Below are 19,577 nucleotides of genomic sequence, written 5' to 3' on the forward strand. Positions count from 1 at the left end.
CTTTGAAGTCAGTGAGAAAAATGGTATTGATACGTGGAAGAAAGAAAACTCTTGCTACGTTTTAGCTGAAAGAGAATGGCTGAAAGCTGAGCTAAAGAAAGACTTGCTGGAAACCAGGATTTACTGGGTTGCCGCTTCTCACTGGTCGCTTCTCTACATGTCAAATAATGCTGAAGTAAATGGCTTCTGGGATCAGATCAAATCCTGGGTGCTGCTGGGAACACATGGTCTAAAGATGAAGCCAGTAAGCTAGGACTACAAAACTCCTTGGCAAGACTCCAGAAAGATTTAAGGCTGTGCCTGAAGGATTTATTTTTTATTTTTTTTTTATTTTTGTCTTTTTCCTTTTTATCGGTACCAGGGATTGAACCCACGACTGCCTGCTTGCAGTCCCCAGCCCCTGTGCCTGAAGGATTTAAGAGCACAAAACTTTAGTGGAATTGCCTTACTATGGCTGGAAGCCCAAGATGAAGAGCTATGTCAAAAGATTTGTAAAGGTAACTTTTCACAAGGTGTGAACCCAATAAAATTCATAGGAAATTTAAAGCTGCCGTGAAAATGTAGTAGGAAAAGCACTAGTCACCAGCTTGAACTAAGACAGTAAACATCAAGGAGAACCTTAGATGATGGGAGTTCTACATGAAGGACACAGGCCAAGAAAACCAGGCCAGTGCACAGGTTATTTCTCATGAAAAGAGTACATCCGAGAGGCCCGGGCCTACAGCTAAGACCCAACGCCAATTGTCCCATGTTGAGAGTTAATTCCTGACTGAGTAAAGAAGTGGCAGCAAACATTGGTGCCTCCCAAATCCCCTGTTGAGGGGGAAGGTTTTAGCCATTTAGCAGAATTTTGGTCTGTGGGTGGTGACGACTTATTTCTTTGGTTCTAACGGTTTTGTAACCCGTGTACCCCACCCATTTGCACCTGCCCAGGATGGTAAGTTTGTGGGCTGCAGGACTGCCCATGATACCACACTACATGAGACTTGCAGCAGGTCTCCAGTGGGAGAGCGATAAAAACTTTATAGCTGATCGGCAGCGTGCTGATTTTAGAACCTGTCTTTATACAATAGTCATTCCATAAAAAAGGTGAGAGTATGTAGGTCAACCTTCGGCACACTTCTAAGGACTAGCGTGTGATAAAAGTGATGTCGTGCGACTTCCCACACTAGGTAAGGATGCTCTCTATCTCAGACTTGTCCACGCACGGAGGAAGAACTCAGAGCAGATGCCTGTCTCAGCTGTGGGTGCAGCTGGTGGAAGATGGGTGGACACCGCCCCTAGACATGCCAGCCAGCAAGCCCTCCGATGTTCTGACTTCCGGCCTCTGAGCTGTCCTGACAAGCTTAGGGGAGCAGAGACAACTGTCCTCACCAAGCTTCTCTCAACCCCAGCCTTGCACAGAAAATAAGCATTGTCTGAAACTACTAACTTTGGGGTAATTTACTAAGAATAATAAACAGAGAAGTAAGTTTTTAGAAAGAGATAGTAAGAAACTGAAACAGAAATGAAGTCTCCTTTACAAGGCTTTAATAAATACGAGGGTAATTTATTAGTAATAGTGCTAAAAATCAGCAGATAATGAACACAATTTGGATTATGGAGGAAGAAATTTTTCTAACGTTCCCTTTTAAGAGGCAAATTTGGACTTTCTAGTCTAGTTAGGGGATATGGCAGATGGGGAAGCATATGAAACACAAGAGTTGAAAGCAACTATGGGGCTGAGGATTTAGCTCAGCGGCATAAGCACCTGCCTTGCAAACAGGCAGTCGTGAGTTCGATCCCTGGTACCGATAAAAACGAAAAAGACCAAAAAAAAGAAAAAAAAAAAATGCAACTAGAATTGTTTGGTTTAGTAATCAAAATCAGGTATTTATGGGATTTATAACTAGCAGATTCTACAAGAGGCAACTTTAAGCCTAATTTAGTATTAAACTTTAATTTTCTTCCTTAATGGGGAAAAGAGAACACTATGGAGCAATATTTAATCTCAGTGGTAAAACAAATGTGGCGCCTTTGGAACATGAAGAAAAGGAATACACTTTTCGTTACCCGCTCTCAGGTTTGTTCACGGGGAGGAGACCACCGCATCTCTGTGGTATACCACAGTACATCCCCACAGCATCCAAATGCGTGCAAATTTTGAAATTCAGATGACTACTTTCATCATGATTTGTCTTTCATAAATTGCCCAAACACTGCCTGATTTTTATGAGTTAAACTCCTAAAAAAGTATTCTTGGGATGGGCTGAATTATTTACTCCGTGAACCCTGTTGTAGTGGTTGCTACATTGTTGAAAGGTTAGAAGTTTAGTGAAGTCACTCAGCAGGGCTCAAGGTCCTCCTCCCTTGTAAACCTCCTTACCTAGGCAAGAGGAGGGCAGGGAGGTGGTATGAACACCATACCTGCCCTAGGGGTGGGGAAGCCTGTTTACAATATAAGGGCAGAGAAGAGGCTTGCCCTTCCTCCTTTTTGCTCTGGCTGGTTTCACCGTCTTCCACCTAATTCCTGTTCTGAACTGTGCCCCTCCCTCTTCCAGGCCAACCCTGCCTTGGAGCCAGCTGACTACACACTGGAATCACCACACAGTGTAAGCTAAATAAACCTTTCCTCCCTTAATTTTTAGTGTTGGGTATTTTGTCTAAGCAATGAGATTTGAAAAGTAACTGGCACACCCTGATAGAGGGAAAGCAGAGTTAAACAAGTCTGTTTAAGGAAAAGAAGATAAATACACACAACTGGTTTCTGAGCATGTAGGATCTGTGCCAAGAAATAATCAGCCCCAGTGTGATGCACATGATCCAGACACTAGGGCAAAAGAGGATGTGACTGTGAACTGTAAAGTGATAGCTGGCTCAGTTTCTAATGAGGAAGGCTGGCAGTCTAGATTGATTTTTTCCCTACTAACTGGTAAAAATCTAGAGATAACTATTATGCAATAAGTAATATTCTGAGTTAGCAGATCCTCTGCCAAGCATGCAGGAATGGGAGGGATAAAGGTAGCAATGGATGAAGATGAAAGGTCTGAATGGAGAAAGGAAGAGGAATGGGCTCTGCTTTGCAAGCCTGACTCCACCATGTCAGGGCATCCGCAGTGGGTCTGGTAACAGTTTCCCAGATACGACATCAGAAGAAAAAACAGACTATCAAAATTAAATATGCTTGGAAAAACCACCAAATCACTGAGTGACAGAAAAAATCAGAAAATCATGTGTCTGGAAAGGGATTTATGCTTAGGATATATAAAGGACTTACAATTAAAAAACAACAGACAAAAACAAACAAACAAAAAAAACCCCAAACATGTGTTATGGCACATGTCTATAATCCCAGCACACGGGAGGCTGAGGCAGGAGGATCACCATGGGTTCAAGGCCAGCCTGGAATACATAGTGAGATTGGGTTAAAAAAAAAAAAAAAAGATAATCCACTTTAATAGTGGATAAAGAATTTAAGTTGACAGTTCTCCAATGAGGCCACATGAATGGCCAATCAGAATGCTGGTGGAATGTGAAACAGCGCAATCACTTTGGAAAACAGACTAGTGCTGCTAGTTTCACAGAGGTTAAGCACAGAGTTCTTCTTTTTTTTGTCTTTTTCATTTTTAACGGTACCGGGGATCGAACTCATGACTGCCTGCTTGCAAGGCAGGTGCTTATGCCGCTGAGCTAAATCCGCAGCCCCCAAGCACAGAGTTCTCATGATGCAGCAGTTCTACTCCTGAGCCAAGAGAAATGAAAATGGGCAAACACGAAAACCTGTACATGTATAGCCACAGCAGCGTTAATGACTGTTGAAAGCATCCAAGGCAGCCATCAGATGAATGGATTAATAATCCATGTAAGAGGGTATTACTTAGAAGAGGAAATGAAGCACCGACACCTGCTGCAACATCCTGAAACCGTGCTAAGTGAAAGAAGACATTCTCAAAAGAAGCCAGAGCACATACTGAGTACTCTCACACTAAATGTCCAAAAGAAGAAAATCAACAAAGTATATCGATGGTTCCCTAAGGATGAGCAGGGAAAGGAACAGGTGATGGCTAAAAGGTCTGAGTTTTCTTTTTTGGGTGAAAGAATGCTCTAAAATTGTCGTGATGATTGTTAACTCAGTGACAATACTGTAAGCCACCAAATTACATACTTTAAATGACTGAATTTCAAATTACATTAACAGTATTTCAATAAAGATGCAACCAACCATCTAAAATTCATTTGGTACACATGACTTGGGGTAACGTAATGGTGCGCAGGTTGGCTTTATGTCATAGCCAGTGCTTAAGACAACACTATGCCCTTTTAATAGAAAAGTGGTGCATTTTTCATTCGTATCAAACCTATAGAAGTAAAAACCAAAACAAAAAAACCATCATTTCATGCTCAAAATAGAGATTTATAGTTCCCCAAACTAAGTCATTTTTGTTCCCAAAACTAATAAAACATTACCTTATGTATTAGTGTTTTAATTGGAATATTCATTTCAAGTTCATTGGATTTTAAATCTCCATGGAAACGAAACTCTCCACTCTCCTGTTCATTTAATTTTGCTTCTGTCATTTTAAAAAGTTTCTTAAATCTGCAAGAATGTACAGAGTAAAGTTTTAAATCTTTCAATAGATACTATATTCTATCATAAAAGAAATCAATTTAGAAATTATCCTCTTTCATTTGTTTTAGCCTAACATTTGAAAACATTCTGATGCAATCATAATCTTAGATAAATAATATGCAGAAAAAGTTTACACTGTGTATGTGACAGGTAAAGAGCTAATACTGTAATCATATACAGGATTCTTATTTAATAATATGCACTTTGGTATGTTAAAATAAAACATTAACTTATTAATAGTAGCTAAAGCCCAGAGATCAGAAACCACAGTGAAGGAAAATAAACATGTATGAATGGTTAAAAAGATTATAGAAATACACTTTTGTACCTGTTAACCATGGTGTATAAGAAAAGACAGTGCACACACTAGCCTGAAGGTGTACTGGAGGTGTGGCTCAGGGGTAGAGCACGTGTTCAGATGTACAAGGTTCAAACCCAGACACAAAGCAAAAGAAAACAAAAGGAGAGAAAAGAAAACATCAAGGAGATCATTCAAAGTGGAATCATCTTTGAAATCTGAGTTAAAGAGGAAAAGAAGTAGCAGAGTTAGGCCAAAGGAAATCAACAGAAATAAGGGGTAGATGAAAAGTCTGCTTCAGGAAATTTTGATCTTTGCTACTGCAATGTTGACAAAACACAAGACGTGCAAAACAGTGTAAAGACAGACAGTTAAAGGAGAGACAAGCATTGCTTAGAATCATAACAAACTCAAGTTCTCCCCAGATAAATACAAAACAGCCATGTTTGGGCTTCAAGACCTGGAAAACACTCCATTTTCTCCATCAGGTGGTAGACATCCTTGCATCTGCAAGGCACACATACATTTTGTGTGTAGGCGACATACACTGTCACCTTTTTCTAGCCCCAGGTTCTGTTTCCAGGGATCCGGCCAATAGTGGGCTGAAATGACGCAGGAAAAAGCCTGCACTGGTAATGAACACACACTGATTTGTTTTCTTGTCATTACTCCCTGAATGACACAGCAATGATTTACATAACATTTACATTCTACTAGGTATTGCAAGTAGAGATGATATAAAGTACAGAAGGATTAAGTAGGTTATATGTAAACACAATGCAATTTTATAAGAAGACTTGACTATCCAAGGATTTTGGTACCTGAGGGGGTGCAGAACCAACATGCTGATTACATCAAGGGATGACTGTACGTTACTTATGTATTATACCCACAGACGGGCACACACATATGAGAAGCCAATACAAGCTTAATAACATGGGTAGCTCAGGCACATATGGGGTTACCCACGGAATAGATGGTAACGTGATAAGATTTTATAACTGGAGAAAGAGAAAGAGGTATGAAGAGAATGTGAGCTAAATAAAAATTAATTTTAGTATTGTTGAAGAATGATATAGGCTATTAGATACTAAAATAGTTTAAGGTTAGATGGAAGGATATTACCAAAAGAAGGTCAGTCTAAAAAATATCTTCAGAAATAAAAATTCAAGGTAGATGAAAAAGACTGTATTTGATAGTATTTCAAAGCATTGTCAGGTTTTTAAAATCATTATAGGAAATGATATTTGGGCATTCAAAAAACAGATTATACTATGGGTATTTGACGTAAATTTTAAAATACAGTAATTTAATTATTAGAAGGCAAATATTAAATTCGTATTTAGCTTTAGTAAAGTTAGTGAAATCATTTAATGAATGGCTGATAAGATCTGACATATAGTCTTACCTAGTTAGCTCTTTTTTTAATTCATCATTTTTCTTCTTTTCTTGGTCCAAATTATATTCCAGAGCTTGTTTTAACTCAGCATATTTCTTTAACTGTTCCTTATCATCTTCAGACTTTGAAAAACAATTTAAAATTATTATTATTATTGTCTTTTTTTTTCATTTTTATCGATACCGGGGATCGAACTCACGACCGCCTGCTTGCAAGGCAGGTGCTTATGCTGCTGAGCTAAACCCACAGCCCCTAAAATTATTTTTTAAAAATCTAGAGATTTATTCTTTCTTAAAAATATTACCTGTCATGAGCTCATGACTTTTTTAATGCAATGTATAAAACTGATGGCCATATTTATAGACTTTACAAATAACTGCTTCTCTGGATGCAGCTCAAATTAACTTGTACTTTATTGTTTTCTGAAATTTGCACTGCTAAAATTTGTTAAAAATAAGTTCGACACACAAATGTTGATTACAAATATTTAAAAACAATGGTTATATTTTCATTTTACTTTCTTTTTTCTGTCTTTTTCATTTTTATTGGTACCAGGGATTGAACTCACGACTGCACACTTGCAAGGCAGGTGCTTATGCCACTGAGCTAAATCCCCAGCCCCCTTCATTTTACTTTCTAAAAATAACCGAGAAGCCCTTCCATTAATAGCTTAAGATATTCCAGGTTTATTTAAGCCACTTTTTATCCAGACAAGTTTTGGGAAACATCTACTTGATTTCCTCCTATTTCTGAACCTCACTTGACTTTTGGATGAGAAAGATACTTTTTCTCTATAAGCTTGCCTGGCAGGCACTTTGCCACCTGGGCCATATCCCTGGCCCAGGAATCCATCAATTTATCTTCCTTTTTTTTTTTTATTAAACATTTGTCTTTAAAGTTTGTCTTCCTTGTAACATACAAACATCTAACTTTTGCATGATTCTTGTGGCTTTTTTTTTATCTTGTTTCTTCCCTTCCAATGGACTCTAATATTCTCTGATTCATGATCTCATGTACAAATCTACAAACTTTCATCACTTGTGTACATTAAAATCTGATTTTCATGCTGTAAGTCCAATAAACAAGGTGAGGGTCACCGAGGACTTTTGGTTTTACAGATTGTTATCCTGCTACTCCTCGCAGCGTCTGCTCACAGGGGCCGCACCTCCTCTCTACCCCTCTAGCACCACTGCACTCCCCAAGGCAGCGCCTAAGTCTCAGCCCCATTTCTTTTCAGATTCTCAGAGGCCTCCCATTTTCAGCCGTGACAGGGGTCATTTACACTTTTGCTTCTTCCTTTTAGCTTACTTCTCACTGGAAAGAACCTCATCAGCCATTATTTGGTATGGATCCCTTCTGAAGTGAATCCCAAATATGTATCATACTGAATCACACTGGTGTTACTTTGAATTTAGTCTACTCAGCCTTAGAAAGCTGACCAGCATGATTTATCTTGTTTTGCTTTGATAATGCTACTTTCCTATTAGGAAATGTTACTTTTATACTGTTACTTTTTCTACTATTTTCTTTCAAATATTTTCCAGTTCTATACTGTACTATTACCAGCTTTTCAACCTCAATACATTTGTGCATGACACAATGTAAGAGGATGCCCAATGGCATTTTAATTCATGAAAGTACATATCATCATGTTATGTGTGTAAAAAGTATGGTAGCCGGGTGTGGGGGCTCACGCCTGTAATCCCAGCACTTGGGAGGCTGAGGTGGGAGGATCGTTGCGAGTTAGAGACCAGCCTGGGCTACAAAGTGAGCTCAAGGCCAGCTTGAATCCACAGCGAGACCCCGACTCAAAAAAGACCAAAAAAACAAAACAACAACAAAAAAAACCCCAAAAAAGTATGGTAGTAAAAAAAGGACTAATTTATGTGAAGAAAAAATTAGTTCTCCATGTTTCTTCAGAAAAACACTAGCCAGAATGCTGTAGATTCCGATAACATGTGTTTTCTTGTTGCTGAGATAAAATGCCCAACACCCACAAGTTCCGAAGGGCAAGGTTTATGTAGCTCACGGTCTGCAGAGGTTTCAGTTCATGGCTGGCTGGCCCTGAGGCAGTGTGGCATCACAGAGGAGAAGGCAAGAGCAGCAGCACCAGCAGCGGCAGCAAAAGGTGATAAGCCATAGCCTCTTTCTATCCCTACATCTGATCCAGGCTACTCACCTTCAGGGCAGGTAACACTCACATCCTTAATTCTAGCATGGCACTCTTGATCCCAGAACTATGCCAAGCCAATCAGTGGACCAATTTAGTGACTGCATACCCTGAATCCCAGCACTGCACACCCTCTGAAAGAGCCCCACTTATGACCACATGAGGGTTTGAGGGACATCTAGACAGAAACCGTAGCAACATGTGCCTGTGTAATGGAGCTGGATGGATTGGAAGGAGCTGCCTCACAGCTCCAATTCCAGGCACACAGGGTATTCTGTGACCCTAATTCCCACACAGGAGAGCATGAACAACAAGACATTTTGCTTTGCCTGGTCAACAGCTAATGGTTTTCATTAGACATCAGCAAACTGTCACCCAGATGCATGTATCAGTCTTGCACTGTTAAATCTCCGAATAGCTGATAAATACAAGTGAATGGAAAAAATTCTGAAACTGCAATGCTAGGAGCACTAGTTATAAGGTGAACAGCCATTTCTACTGTTTTACTGACATTGTTTTCTTTCTTACAGTCAAAGAGAAATACTATTTCTATGGGGGGAAAATACTTACATAGTGACCTAGTATCCATTCTTGATGAGAATGTAAATTATAAAATCTCATGGAAAGGCTTTGATTGCTAGAGAAATTCAAAATTCTAGATCACATAACTTAATTTCCTGGAATTTTAAAAGTTGTTATAAAATATTAACCCGGGCTCAGAACAGACATTTGTATCTCAATGTCCAGAGCAGCATTATTTCCAAAGAAGTGTGGAAATAACTCTCAAGTTCATGAATGGATAATGATAAACAAAATGTGGCACATATAAAATAATGGATTTTAGACTACCACAATCTTTATTAAAATACCACTGCCAAAGTCATTAATTGTATGAACTAATTTACCTTAGCAAGCAGTATCAATATGATTATGACAAGTATTTTTATCAATGAAACTTCATATTGCCTGAAACATTCTTATATACTAGTAGAGAAATAAGAACTCCTTTCTGGTATGATAGAAATTAAAAAAAGACTGACTTACCAAATTTGCACTTAACAGGTTTTTCTGAAGATGTTCAATTTTCCCTGCTTGCTTTTTTATTTTAGCTTTTAACCTGGAATTCTCAAGTTCGAGCCTAAAACATTTATTTCAAAATAATTATTTTCACAGATCTATTTAAAAAAGTCACATAACGTTTGAACATTTGAAAGACTACATGCAATTTTAAAAATTAGAAAAAGTGGATAATTTGATAATTATTTTTCCAGCTGTGTTGGATAGCTTGTCCTTTGCAGTGCTGGGGACTGAACAAAGGGCCTCACATCTAAAGTACACACTGCATCCATAGCCCTGAATTACACATTTCAAGTAACTAGCAAAGCTAGAATTTTCCCTTGGCTTGACAGAGATTCACTAATTACAAAACATATACTGCTCATATTATACTGCTCCTTTACTTCATAAATGCTTGAGTTATTTGCATACGGCTTAAATCATACTTTTGTAAGTGTTCTTGCATCTTCTCAGCACATTGTACAGCTTCCATGCGTTGATGGCGTTCTTCTTCCAACTAAAATGAAAAAAAATTTAATAATAACCTGCACTCCGTTAGAGTTTGTTACAAGTGAACTGGAACACAGCCTCCACACTGTGCACAATTAGCTCTGTGCTGCGACTACAGTTAACTGAAGTTTTGAAGCAGGGATCTTATGGCTCACAAAGCCCAAAATAACACTGTCTGTACCTTTACAGAAAAGTTTTAGACCCCTGCCCTAGATCTGAAACACACTGTTCCTGACTTTAGCCCTGTTGTGAGTACTCAGACTGACCAAACACAGCCACAGTGCTACGGACCTGCAGTCCCGACACTACAGAGGCCAAGGCTTGAGGCCAGCCTAGGCAATACTGGGAGAACCCTGTGTTGCAGGCAAAAAACAAAAACAAAAAAACCCTGTAAAATGGGAGAAAAGAGGAAATTTCTTCACTCATGATGCCCTTTTAGTTATATTTTTATTTTTTTTATTTTTATTTTTTTTTTTTTGTCTTTTTCATTTTTATCGGTACCGGGGATCGAACTCACGACCGCCTGCTTGCAAGGCAGGTGCTTATGCCGCTGAGCTAAACCCCCAGCCCCTAGTTATATTTTTATATTACAAGAATTATACTATACCTTATATACTTCAAGTACCATTCATCAGCTATGATTGAAAAATTCTTACATATGTCAAGAGCTATGCCAATAATAAAATAGTCATGACCCTTCAGTGACATCTAGTGGTCTCCTGGAATGGTTTGAGAAACTGTAGCTAGAGAGAAGCCAGAATGCCTGTGCCTGAGTCCCAGCTCCGCCAGGTACTAGCAGTGCAGTCCTAAGAAGATGAACTTTCCTTGCCTTGTTTTTACCACCTGTAAATTCAAATTAATGTAACAGTATCTACCCCTCACCAGAAAAGGAAAATTAAATAAGGGAGTATCCATAAAGAAATTAGAAGACTGACACATATTCAGCTATCTAGAATCTTTGCTATTAGGTATTATTGTATTTTATGTTTTGATAAAATTTGATATTGCAGGGATGCTAAGGCAGAAGATTGCCTAGGTCAAGTCCAGCCATGCTAACTTAGTGAGACTGTCTCAAAATTTAACACAGGAGCTAGGCTTAGTATCACACAACTGTGATCCTAGCACTCAAGAGGCTGAGGCAGGAAGATTGCTATTAGCTTGAGGCTGTCTTGGGGCGACACAGTAAACTCAAGGACAGCCTGTGATGTACAGTCAGACTATGTCAAAAAACAAAAAGAAACAAATTAGGCCAGGTGTACTGGCACATGTCTATAATCCTAGCAAACTTGACACCAGGCTGGGCAATTTAGTGAGGCCCTGTCTCAGAATAAAACATAGAAATGGCTCAGGGATGGAGCTCAGTGGAAGGCTCTGGGTTCAGTCATCAATGCCAGAAATTTCTTGAAGGTAAAGAAGAAAAACTGAAGTTTTCAGAATGGCCCAGGGCTCCATGTGAGGCTGTGTTGAGAAAAGTGCAGGGGGGTAGGAGGAAGGAAAGGGAGGTACTCTCCTGCTTCCTGGGGCCTCCAGAGCTGACCTCAGGAAGAGAAAGCAAAACTTGATGTTTTAGGCAGGTGCTGGGCGATGGGAGAGGTCTTCTGTCTACACTGAACTGGCCACTCCTCACAGTGAAGGTGGCAACAAATGCAGGGCATGAGGCCCGAAACACACCCTCAACTCACAAGCCTCACCAATTAGTCCCAGCAGCCAATAGCCCTTCATTTGTAACCGTTTACAGCTTCTGTTCTCTCAGGACTACTCACTGCCAATGATCACACAAACAGTGCTTCCTGGGTGAAGTATTAGGTAGGTATATGAGCAGTGGCTAAGACCAGTGAGCTGAAACTATTGGGCCCTGCTGCTAAATGAAGGTGCTCAAATCCGTTCATCTCTAGTGACTGCTGGGCTGCTTCAGCAAGCACTCTGGTGAGCAAGGGAAGGGTGTGAGGTGTGCGACTGCACACAGAGCTCCTCAGCGGGTCAGTGCATGGTCTGTAAATCCTGCCCACAGCTGTATAATGCAGACAAATCTCCATTCTTTTTCATGGTGAGAAAAATATGAACATTTGATAAAAAATTCTCCTCTATTAGATTATGGGCTTTCAATTTTAATTTCTTAAAGTATCTTTATAATAAAAACCTTATTGTGTCATTGTTTCACAGAAATGATTGATTATAGTATAATTACTTCATTTTTTTAAAGACAAGGTCATGCTGACCAGTGCAGGTGGGCCTCAAACTCACAGTGATCCTCCTGACTCAGCCTCCTGAGTGCTGGGATTACAGGTGTGTGCCACCACACCTGGTCTTAATTCTTTTTTTAGATACAAACAAATAATCTGAATATTTCCTTACTTTTATTATGTCTAAAATTGAAAGAAAAATTATAACTTTAAAATTTTTTAGTTTTTGTAACTTTTCAAATAGTTTTTAAATTACACACATTCCTCATTTAGCAACTGAGTTATACTCTTGTGAATAAGGAGAGTTGTTAATGAGGAATTACATATAATATGTACATTACAATATTCAGAGCAAAGAATTGACCAAAGGAAGCTAACTTGATGACTTTGCTTTTATTTACAGAATGCTTACATGTAGTACTGTAATGTATAACAGAACATAGATCTACAAAACTGTATTATATATTACAATCAGCAAAAATTACAGTACTCTATAAACAAGGCATACTGTACAAAAGACTGAGGCTCTCTAGACAAGATGCAGAAAATGATACCAAAAAAAGAATCCTAAGTCCAAGGGGTGGGGCCTAAGTCTGAATAGTACATCTCAGTCCTAACTCTGAACAACTGTTAAACAGGCAGGTTGTTAAATAAGGAATATCTGGGTCATAATACATTTTCATTTTTGAAAAACATCTTCAATATAACTCACCTTGAAATCCAGCATATAAATATATTAAAATTCTTATTCACAAAAGTGAAAGTAAAAAATAAGATAATTTTCTGGACTATTTTGTTTAACATTAATTCTCTGATTGAATATGCCTATATCACTATGACAATAGAGAGATCAATGAAAATACTGCTTAACATGAATAAGTCTCAACTGTAATTCTCAACTTTCCTAACTGCAAATATTTTAAAGAAAAATATAAGAAATTATAAGAAAAATGACAAAGTCACAATAACTTACAGTATAAAGATAATTATAATAAATATAATGAAATCAGTATCCTAAAACAGTTTATCTTATTTAAGCACTTATAGATTGACTGTTAAATTAAATTTCATACATACTTGACTTCTGATTTGATCTAATTTCTTCTTTAAATCCTGTGTCTCATCTTCTAAACTAATGCGGTAACGTGATGAAACTTCCAGGGAAGCCTCTGACATAGATTGTTTTTTTAAGGTATCAGCCAGTTCTTGTTGAAGTTGTCTCACAACTACCTGGAAAGATATTTCTGTTACTGATTTTGTATATCAACTTATTATCACAATATTTAACTTACATATATTCTGAAAAAGTGTCAACATTAAGGGCCAAGGGTTTAGCTCAGCGGTCTAAGTGCCTGCTTGGCAAACGCGAAGTCGTGAGTTCAATCCCTGGTACCAAAAAAAAAAAGTGTCACCATATATATCAGTTCACCTTTCCAAATCATCTTCATGTATCTTTACTCCTGTTTATTACTGAGTTCAGTTAGGGACACAGAAAGTGGTGTTTTCCTGCCCAATCACTATTACATTACTCGGATGGCGGCGTCAACCCTCTACCCACTCCTCCTCTGATGAATCTGCAATGTTTTTAACAGCCTACTTAAGTCCAAAAAGGGTTAGGCATATGGATGGGACTGGGGTGGTAAATTTCACACATTTTCCTTCATTTTTCGTAGAGGCTCAAATTAACTTCAGAGTTACTCGTATATTACATTGAACCCTCTGCTCAAGTCCTTCCAGTAGGCTCCTAATGAAAGTGTGTTTCTATCTAAGATGGCCGTCACCTCCTTCCCTGACCTCAGCTGATGCAGCTCTCTCCCCTGTGCACCCCATCCCTCTGTACATGAATCCCGCCATCATTCTTTACACTGAAAACGGACATTCAAGCTCACAGTGATGAATTGCAGATTGCTACAATTATCTTTGTACTGGACAAAGTTAAATCCTTTATACAATAGTAACAGCCTTGAGATGAGAAATGTAAGAAAGTTATTTGGGAAAATGTTTAATAAATGATAAATACTACTGAGATTATATTAACTATGATTTTTATTGTAAACTGCCAAATTTTTCCCAATTTATGATAATGAAAAGTTTATGCCTGTTAAAGAGGTGAAAAAAAAGTTCAGATGTCGTAAGGATATATAATTTGAGACAAACATTTTCAGACTTAAGTCACACAAATATGAAAATAAAATTATACTATTAGGAATAAATATATACAGCCTCATATATGAAGCTATAGAAGAAAAAGTATAAAATATGGCACACTTCAATTCATCTGGGAAATCTGCAGTGAACTATCCAGGTAACCCATTTAACTGAAACTTGATTTAAAATGCTCATCTTAGGCAGGAGCATTTCCATTCATCCTTATCATGGTCTTGCAATACAGCAACACTAAGATTAAAATTACTCCAGGGCCAGAGTACAAGTCGGGTAGAACACATGCGCAAAACACACAGGTTTTGGGTTCAATTCCCTGCATTAAAAACAACAACATCAAAACTCCACAAAAGACTCTCACATTTGATTTTTTCCCTTTGGATTTCTAATTTAGTTCTCTGTAACTCTAAAAGTTTTAGAAATGTTTCATCAAGACACGATAATTTTTAATTTTCCATGTTTCTTAGGTGCAGGCTAACTACTTAGAACACGCACATACATACATGTGCTGCTCGGGGAAAGGTAACAGACACTCAGGAACACCCTGGTGGGAACAGATCTAAGCTGTATTTGCTGCAAATAAAGTGTGTTTCTGGGCTAACACAGGAAGTACATTTTTAAACGATATATTTTATGTTCAACTACATTAAACACTCATCCACTTATCCATCAAATTTCACTTTTTTTCCAGGAAGTCTGAAAAATATTTACCTTTCTTGCTACTTACTTCTCTTTCAGCTTTCTCCTTTTCATACTGACACAATCTTTCTTTTAAACAATTATGTTCATGGAGTAATTCTTTGTTTCTGTCCTCCAGCATGAGGTTTTGTTTTTCACTCTCACCTTGAAGTGTTTTCACAATATCCTGAAACTGGTCTTGGATATTAATTACTGTCTTTTCTTTGAAGTCAACTTTGTTGTGAGCGTCATCCAACTGCTGTCGAAGCAATGCATTTTCACTCTGTAACTGAGACAATCTCTCCATCATGGATTCCTGTTTTCCCATGTATTGATTCACTTTTCCTTGTTCATCCTGATACATGTGTTTAAATTCCTTCATTTCACATTGTGTTTGATTTAGGTCTCTTTGTACCTGTTCTAAAACTGAAGTCTTTTCTCTAAGAGCATCTCTTGCATGATGGAATTCAATTTCTAGGCTGTTGAATTTTCTTTCGGCTTTTGAAAGCTGGTGGGCAAGAATTTCATTGTTATCTTTTAGGTTGGACATATCAGAATTCATCTTGTCCTGTAAACGAAACCACTCGTCTCTTGCTCTCTGGAAAGCAAGTTCTAGGTCTCTTTTTGATGTCTGACTTTCATCATAATCATGAACAGCGGAAGCCAGTCTGGAACGGTATGATTCAATTTCTGTTTCCAGTCTTTCCTTGTTTTGTTTCTCATTCTCCAGTTTAGAATTTAGCATTGTATTTTCTGCTGTCAGAATATGAAGCTGCCCATTACACTGGAATACTGTTTTCGCAAATGTTTCCTCATTCAGTTTTATTGTCCTTTGGAGGGCATCATTCTTTTCATTTGCAACTTCAATATCTTCCAGATATTTCTTTTCTTTTTCCTGGTTCTGATTTTTTATTGCATCTATTTCTAGTCTTATCATGGCAATTTCATTCTGTAACCTCTGATTCTTATGCAACAGATCTTCATTACTAACAGAAACCTAAGTAAAACAAATGAGATATTTAGCTAGCACTTAATAAAATGACATATTGTGACTTTTTCTAAATAACCTGTACATTTATACAAGGAAAGTCCTGCAACAGATAACCAACTGTGTAAAATTAGATTGAAATATTAAAGCTTATAGAAGTATAATTTGCCAAAAGTTTAAAAAATTTAAATGAAGGTAAAAATCCATAGTTGTAAAAAATAAATGGTAATTCTTAGGAATCCCAGAATTGGGAAACCCTTTTCCTGAACTGTAACAGACAAAAGAAAAAGCAAAAATTTAAAAAAGGGATCATATTAAAAATTAGGTTTAGGGCCAGGGATTTAGCTCAGTGGCATAAACACTTGCCTGGCAAACATAAGGTCATGAGTTCGATCCTCAATACCAAAAAAAAGGGCTTATAGCTTATACTTTGCTATCTAATTTATATGCCAGTCCATATTAAGGACCTAACCCTTCTACATATTATAACAGGTGAAATTTTCTAAAGTTCTTTTAGTTCCTTGATCTTGAAAATATGTAGTTTACTTTTCTAACATTTTTGTGATTGGTTGTAAGAATTAGTTATCGGTAAATGCTAGATCTCAGCACTGTACTAAGCACTTCTGCACACATCAAGAACTCATTTAGTTATATACTTCTAAAAGGAAGAGGTTAAAATGTAAGCCAACCCAGGATTTCCCCATGTCTTTGACTCCACACCCAGTGTTCTTTCATGAAATCACTTGTTTTTCTTTTTTTACCAGTACCAGGGATGGAACTCACAACCGCAGGCTTGCAAGGCAGGCACTTATGGCACTGAGTTAATCCCCAGCCCTGTTTTTGTTTTTTTGTTTCTGTTTCTTTCTTTTTTTTTTTTTTTGGTACCAAGGATCGAACTCACGACTGCGCATACTAACGCAGGCGTTTTGAGTAAATCCCTGGCCCCAAGTCACTTTTTTTTCTGTACTATAAATATATAAATATAAAAAGGTTTATACTTCAAAATGCTTATGGTAAGTGAGATGAAATCTGTAGCACTCTTTGAAAATCCTGAGATAAGGTGCTGTCATAGCAATGTTTTGTTTCCTTTTCAGTGTCTGAAACACGAGTAAATATGAAACAGGAAAGGACACTGAGCTGTTTTAACAGAAATAAAATACCAGATCTTTACTTGGCACACATTGCCACTCAGCTCAAAAGTAGGTGTTGCCACCTAAAGTATCTCTGCTGGTTACACTTTGCCTTCCCACCTAATATTTTTAGTAATAAACAAACCTCCACATCAACACAATGATGGGGTGAAATCACTACCTAAAACTAGAACATTTACTGTTAGTAGCAAGGATTTTAAAATCATGGAAAACTGTTAATGTCTATAGAAAACATCAAAAACCTTTCACTGGGGTGAGCCATTGTAATTTTACCATCTGACTGCTGCAGCCCAGTGGAAGTGAATGAACAACACTACACTTTATTCCCGAACTCCAAAATGGCATCATCCTCCATATGTACACTGTATTTAGTACACACAGGTGGTTTAAAAATCCTCTGTGCTATCCATATATGACTATAGGTGGCTTTGAAAATATGTACAAAGACAAACACACACATTTGGAAATGGCTGCAGAAAATACCTCAGGATTCATTTTCTCTTGTGTCACCTCTATCTCTTTTTGTTCACAAAGGTGGCTTTCCAGAATCCTATCTTGTAACATCCTGGCATTCTGTTCTCGAGAAAGCTGCCTCTGCGTGTCATTTCGTTCCTCCAAAACCTGGAAATACATTTCATTATGTTTTATAACTCATACCTGTGGGAGGAAAAAACCTAAAACTTTAAGGGGAAAAAAAAAGTTCAAAGTATTGTATTAAAGCACAAAGACTTATATCCCACATGAGTAACTCAAAAAATTTCTTTCTTTTCTTTCTTTTTTTTTTTTTTTTTGAGACAGGGTCTCATCACCTAGTGGAGGCTAGTCTCAGACTCACAGTGATCCTCCCACCTCAGCCTCCCAGTTCTGGGATTATAGGCAAGTGCTGACACACGTGCCTTCAAATTTTAAATTGTATAAATGACAGCTAAAACTTGTTAAAGAGTAAAAATATTTATTAAATATAGGCACAGACATATCAAATAAAATTTCATTAAGAAATATTTCACTAGTTTCAAAGTCAGTTTTAACATAAAAATTCCCAAATTGACATTTATGTTCATGATTAAACTCAACTTTCATTCCTTTATTCAGAAAACAAACTAAGCTATATTAGATGTCAAGATTTACAGTAAATACCTCTAGCTATAAATGCTGCAGTGTTTTTTTAGAGTGAGACATTTTGTTTTCAGCCTGAATGATTTAGTCACATGCTGTATAATGATGTTTTAACAATGGATTGCACACTCCACTATGGCCCTTAAGATGATACTGCCCACTGATGTGGAGCTGTTTTAAGTGTGCATGGCCACCCGCTTATGTTTGCATAATAATGAAATTGCCATAATAATGAAATGCCTTGGATCATATTCTCAACAGTAAGCAACACATGAGTATATATTAAATCAAAGATATACTATATTGATAAAACTGAAATATGAAACTTTTTATCAGAGTAATTTACCTGATCCAATTTATTTCTTACAGTCTTCAATTCTGTATCTAGTGTTCTAAGAGAAATTTCAAGTTGTTGTTTTGCTTCAACTTCTTGATAATATTGTTCTTCTTTCTTTCTTAATTGTTCTTTAGTTTTTTCATAAAACTGATCAACATTTTTTCTCTTTTCCTCTTCTTGTTTTAACGCAAATCTGAAGAATGGATTTGTTGTAAAGTAAAAAGTTCATTTTATAATCTGGCTCTCCATATGTTGATTTTATTGTCGTAATAAAATTTCTATACTTCAAATATTTTTCCTCTAGTTCTCTTATTTTAACCTCTCAATCTCTTTCAAAGGACATATACATGAAGGGTAGTGATGAATGAACATTCTGTTAATTGAGTTTGTGTACTATTATAATTTTTAATAACTGGTAAATATTACGGAAAAGGAATTCTGAAGTTAGTATAGTTACAAACTAAGAACTTGTTAAGCTAGGTGTGATGGAGCATGTCTATGATCTCAGGTACTCTGAGGCTGAGGTGGGAGGATCACTGGTAGAAGGCCAGCATGGCAACTTGGTGAGACTCTGTCTCAAAAACTGAAAGGAAAAAAAAGGGGCTAAGCATGCAGCTCAGTATTCCCTGGGTTTAATTCCCTGTATTCATAAATAAAACAGAGAAAGCTCAAAATACCTTTCTTAGGTAGTCATTACTCCCCAAAACATAGTTAACTAAGTTTTTAAAAGTCACTATTTACATATTAAAAATAAAAATATTACTTTTATGAAACATTACAGGTATCTCTACAATGATTTATAGTATAAGATAATACCTTCAGATGGTTTTTACATGACATGTCCTTATTATCCAAGATAAGGGTAATGAGTCTAATAAGTGTTATCACACTTTTTGTGGTTTTTTGGAGGGGTAATTTC

At 37.3% G+C, this 19,577-nt stretch overlaps 2 protein-coding genes across 9 annotated transcripts in view; one reads left to right on the top strand and one right to left on the bottom strand.

The window, feature by feature from the left end:
- Positions 1-19,577, top strand: part of Znf33b (zinc finger protein 33B) — a 100,622-nt gene that overhangs the window by 39,395 nt on the left and 41,650 nt on the right. The window contains exon 6 of one of the 2 annotated variants that reach the window (XM_063233567.1): positions 2,541-2,581. The exons of the other annotated variant lie outside the window; for it this stretch is intronic. Coding sequence (XP_063089637.1) covers positions 2,541-2,566 — 26 coding nt within the window. The 3' untranslated portion in view covers positions 2,567-2,581. Of the gene's footprint in view, positions 1-2,540; positions 2,582-19,577 lie in introns of those variants that run through there. 2 annotated transcript variants of the gene reach the window in all.
- The window catches only part of Ankrd30a (ankyrin repeat domain 30A), a 93,767-nt gene that overhangs the window by 12,153 nt on the left and 62,037 nt on the right, over positions 1-19,577 (bottom strand). For 3 of the 7 annotated variants that reach the window (XM_063233561.1, XM_023563470.2, XM_063233560.1), the window contains 8 exons: positions 18,668-18,851; positions 17,689-17,826; positions 15,116-16,063; positions 13,303-13,455; positions 9,979-10,049; positions 9,521-9,614; positions 6,316-6,428; positions 4,447-4,576 (listed from right to left, as the gene is read on the bottom strand). In XM_063233561.1, coding sequence (XP_063089631.1) covers positions 4,447-4,576; positions 6,316-6,428; positions 9,521-9,614; positions 9,979-10,049; positions 13,303-13,455; positions 15,116-16,063; positions 17,689-17,826; positions 18,668-18,851 — 1,831 coding nt within the window. Of the gene's footprint in view, positions 1-4,446; positions 4,577-5,367; positions 5,510-6,315; positions 6,429-9,520; positions 9,615-9,978; positions 10,050-13,302; positions 13,456-15,099; positions 16,064-17,688; positions 17,827-18,667; positions 18,852-19,577 lie in introns of those variants that run through there. The other 4 variants (XR_010042136.1, XM_063233562.1, XR_010042137.1 and 1 more) reach the window with 4 other exon arrangements.

This window comes from Cavia porcellus, unplaced genomic scaffold (assembly GCF_034190915.1).
Source record: "Cavia porcellus strain 051 isolate PalLab524CR breed Dunkin Hartley unplaced genomic scaffold, mCavPor4.1 scaffold_23, whole genome shotgun sequence".
Taxonomy (NCBI): Eukaryota; Metazoa; Chordata; class Mammalia; order Rodentia; family Caviidae; genus Cavia; species Cavia porcellus.